Below are 3144 nucleotides of genomic sequence, written 5' to 3'. Positions count from 1 at the left end.
TGGACCCTAAATATTGTATTATTATGGTATGAATATGGGTATAAGAATCGATTCTTGATCCATTTCATTTTTCTAGTCATATTCTATAATATAGTGTAAGGATGACATCAAACCCGACATATTCTATATTACTACCGACGTTTGAAGCCTATCGTATTGTTTATGAGATAGGTACAATGAACGTGAGAATCTTCCTCTCTGTATTTACATGATTAACAAAGTGATGGAGGAAAAGTGTGTTCTTATTAATTTTGATTCACACTTTAGTGGATATGCATATGAAGTTGTCATTGTCGAAGACAATAGTCCAGATGGGACATATGAGGTGGCTGTTGAGCTTCAGGTATGGCATCCTTGCACACAGTATATTTACCGTGTAGCGTATCTTTGGTTCAGAGAAGATTATTATCCATCAGCGTCCAGGTAAATTGGGTCTCGGTTCTGCCTATACAGATGGTTTGTCTCTTTGTCGTGGGGATTTTGTCTTCTTGATGGATGCCGATTTATCCCATCATGTACAGGAGGGAATCTTGGTTGATTCGTAGCCAAAGTACATTCCTGATTTTATCAAGAAGCAAAAGGAGGGAGACTATGACATTGTGACTGGTTCTCGATACATCCCCAATGGAGGTGTCTATGGATGGAATTTCAAGCGTAAATTGACGTCGAGAGTGGCCAATTTCATTGCAGATACACTACTGAATCCAGGAGTCTCCGATCTCACAGGAAGCTTCCGTCTCTATAAAAAGAACGTCTTGGTGACGGTTATGAAGGCGATGCAGAGCAAGGGATATGTTTTCCAGATGGAGGTGATTGTCCGTGCCCATGATATGCATTTTACAATCGGAGAGGTTCCCATCGTATTTGTTGACCGTATGTATGGTTCATCCAAGATGGGAATGAATGAGATTGTTCAATATTTGAAGGTATGGAAATGTGAAAATTGATGATTGTAGGGAGTTTTCAATCTCTTCTTTAACTTTTGAACTTGTATTTTCGTGTGTTTGTTCAACCAGAGTAATCCTTGAAACTTCCTTATTTCATGGATCCAGCTGACATTGTTCTGAAGAAGGTGGAAATGAATGAGGGGGATAGTGTTTGTACGCGGTTGAAGAAACTCTTGTTGCGGGGGTTCTACTTTTGTCAGCTGAATGGTGGCTATTTTGCTCTCTATGGTTTGATGCTTCCAGGTATTCTTATGAACATTTTGAGTGCCGTGTTTAATGAGTGCTGATTTCTTGATTGTGATTACTTTTCCAGATTCCAAGGAGGATGTAGCTTCCCGTACATTTCAGAAGTGGGTCGGGAAGGTGTGAACCAAGTCATCTTCGTCACAAGTACAGCTATTATCATCATCCCATGGCTTATCTTTTCTGTATTCTTTCTTTTTACTAGTTGGTCCTATGCACAATTTGTCATTCCCAATATCTTTTATCGAGGGTTTTTCGATCTATGTCAGTTAGTACGTATTCCTTTTTGCAGTTGATTAATAGCTTGTTTTTATCCTCACAACTCATAGTAACGTCTACTTCTTTACTACGAGTATTTATGATATTCTCTCTTTCCCGGAGTACCACGGAAAGGTAACTCCATCGAACTACGATGATTTGGTAGCTTACAACGAAATTGGCCCTATACGGCTGTATAGCATATACAATTGATACTGTTGCTTGCTCTCTATTTTTACCATCTCCTTGGGAAAAGATGAAGTGGACAAAGATCATTTACTGCATATTGAGTTGGGTATTTGGACTGATGTTTGGACTATTAAATCTCGTGAAGGGTTGTCCAGGTAGGATCTAACTTCTGTTCCCATTATAGCGCAAAAGCTTCCAATGGATCGCTGTTTCTTAATGACATCAGAGGACTATTGTTTCGCAAAGCAGGATCCGAACAATTTAGCGAGTAGTCTATAACTAAACGAGTTGATGTCTAGTGACAATCTTGCGTTACTATCCTCGATGTCACACCCTTCATTTCATTCGTGGTTTATCGGAGGTATTACATGATCATTCGTTTTATAAGTAGTATCTCGATTTGTTATTTGCCTTGAGTTACCTCAGCTTTCTTCGAGGGGACATTATCATTGAACAATACGAAATGTGTAAATGGAAGTGCCTGAAAACTCTTTCACAAGAAAGAAGAAAGCAGGTGCAACAGTCTAATCAACTATCGGAAGAGAATCAGGACAAAGAACGTAATGAGGCTAATAGGCGAGATAATGAAAGTGTGAGGAAGATTATTGAGGCTTACAATAATCCTTTCCTTTTAAAGTACATTACTATGTACTGGGCAGATTATGATAGTGTGGAAAGCAATCTTAGAATGGATCAACACTTCCAACAACTAACAGAGAGAGAGCTTAATCAACTATCTTACACTGTTTGTAACAAACACATCAAATCAAATCGACTTAGTGTTCAGCTTCTTTGCAGAACTTATCATAAGAAGCCTTATCCATCAAACTCTTCAGCTCATCAGGATTTGAAAGCTAAAACTCATCAAATAAATAAGAAACTACCTCCAACTTCATGAACCATCCCTTCTCCATAGGAGATTCGTTCACAATAGAAGGAGTCTCAGAAAGAGCCTATATTCAAAACTAACAAAGACAAATACAGTGTTCACTTCAAGGACCTTTCCAGTAGCAGGACAGAAAGCATCTGAAGCAGCCTTCACAGATTCAACAGAAGAGAAGGAATCTCTAGATTCAGAAATAGAAAGAATCAATACCCAGCCTTGATGGTGCTTCCAACCTCAGGAAGTTCAATGTAAACAATATCACCAAGAGAGTGTTGAGCATAGTCAGTGATTCCAACAACAGCAGGCTTTCCAGCAGTATACTATCATATTATCATCTCAATAATCAATTCAATACCTCAATCCATTCGTGGTCCTTAGAGAAATAGGTAGCGAAAGAACGAGTGGCTACAGCGCGAGCAGAGAGAATAGTCTTCGAAGCAAATCTAATAATGAATGAATATGAATGAAATGAATGCCTAGAGAGCATATTGACAATGAATGTGAATGAACGAAAAGGGAATCGGAGTAACCAATTGAATGGATTGATGGACCCTAAATATTGTATTATTATGGTATGAATATGGGTATAAGAATCGATTCTTGATCCATTTCATTTTTCTA

General features: G+C 38.5%; 3 protein-coding genes across 3 annotated transcripts; 2 read left to right on the top strand and 1 right to left on the bottom strand.

Moving 5' to 3' along the window:
• Positions 1–208: 208 nt before the first annotated feature.
• Positions 209–947, top strand: JH06_5264 (dolichol-phosphate mannosyltransferase; the record flags this gene model as incomplete). Its single annotated transcript, XM_014669409.1, is given in 3 exon segments — positions 209–343; positions 381–533; positions 546–947. The coding sequence occupies 3 exon segments, from the start codon at positions 209–211 to the stop codon at positions 945–947; spliced, it is 690 nt and encodes a 229-aa protein (XP_014524895.1).
• Positions 948–1042: 95 nt separating this feature from the next.
• On the top strand, positions 1043–2028 carry JH06_5263 (hypothetical protein; the record flags this gene model as incomplete). Its single annotated transcript, XM_014669408.1, has 6 exons — positions 1043–1227; positions 1261–1462; positions 1494–1583; positions 1615–1792; positions 1822–1905; positions 1937–2028. The coding sequence occupies 6 exons, from the start codon at positions 1043–1045 to the stop codon at positions 2026–2028; spliced, it is 831 nt and encodes a 276-aa protein (XP_014524894.1).
• Positions 2029–2491: 463 nt separating this feature from the next.
• Positions 2492–3010, bottom strand: JH06_5815 (hypothetical protein; the record flags this gene model as incomplete). Its single annotated transcript, XM_014669407.1, has 4 exons — positions 2492–2590; positions 2620–2704; positions 2734–2843; positions 2879–3010. The coding sequence occupies 4 exons, from the start codon at positions 3008–3010 to the stop codon at positions 2492–2494; spliced, it is 426 nt and encodes a 141-aa protein (XP_014524893.1).
• Between the last annotated feature and the right edge of the window lie 134 nt (positions 3011–3144).

This window comes from Blastocystis sp. subtype 4 (genome assembly GCF_000743755.1).
Source record: "Blastocystis sp. subtype 4 strain WR1 chromosome Unknown seqid_0585, whole genome shotgun sequence".
Taxonomy (NCBI): Eukaryota; class Bigyra; order Opalinata; family Blastocystidae; genus Blastocystis; species Blastocystis sp. subtype 4.
The sequence above is the reverse complement of the archived record's forward strand: the minus strand, read 5'-3'. Positions and strand labels throughout refer to the sequence as shown.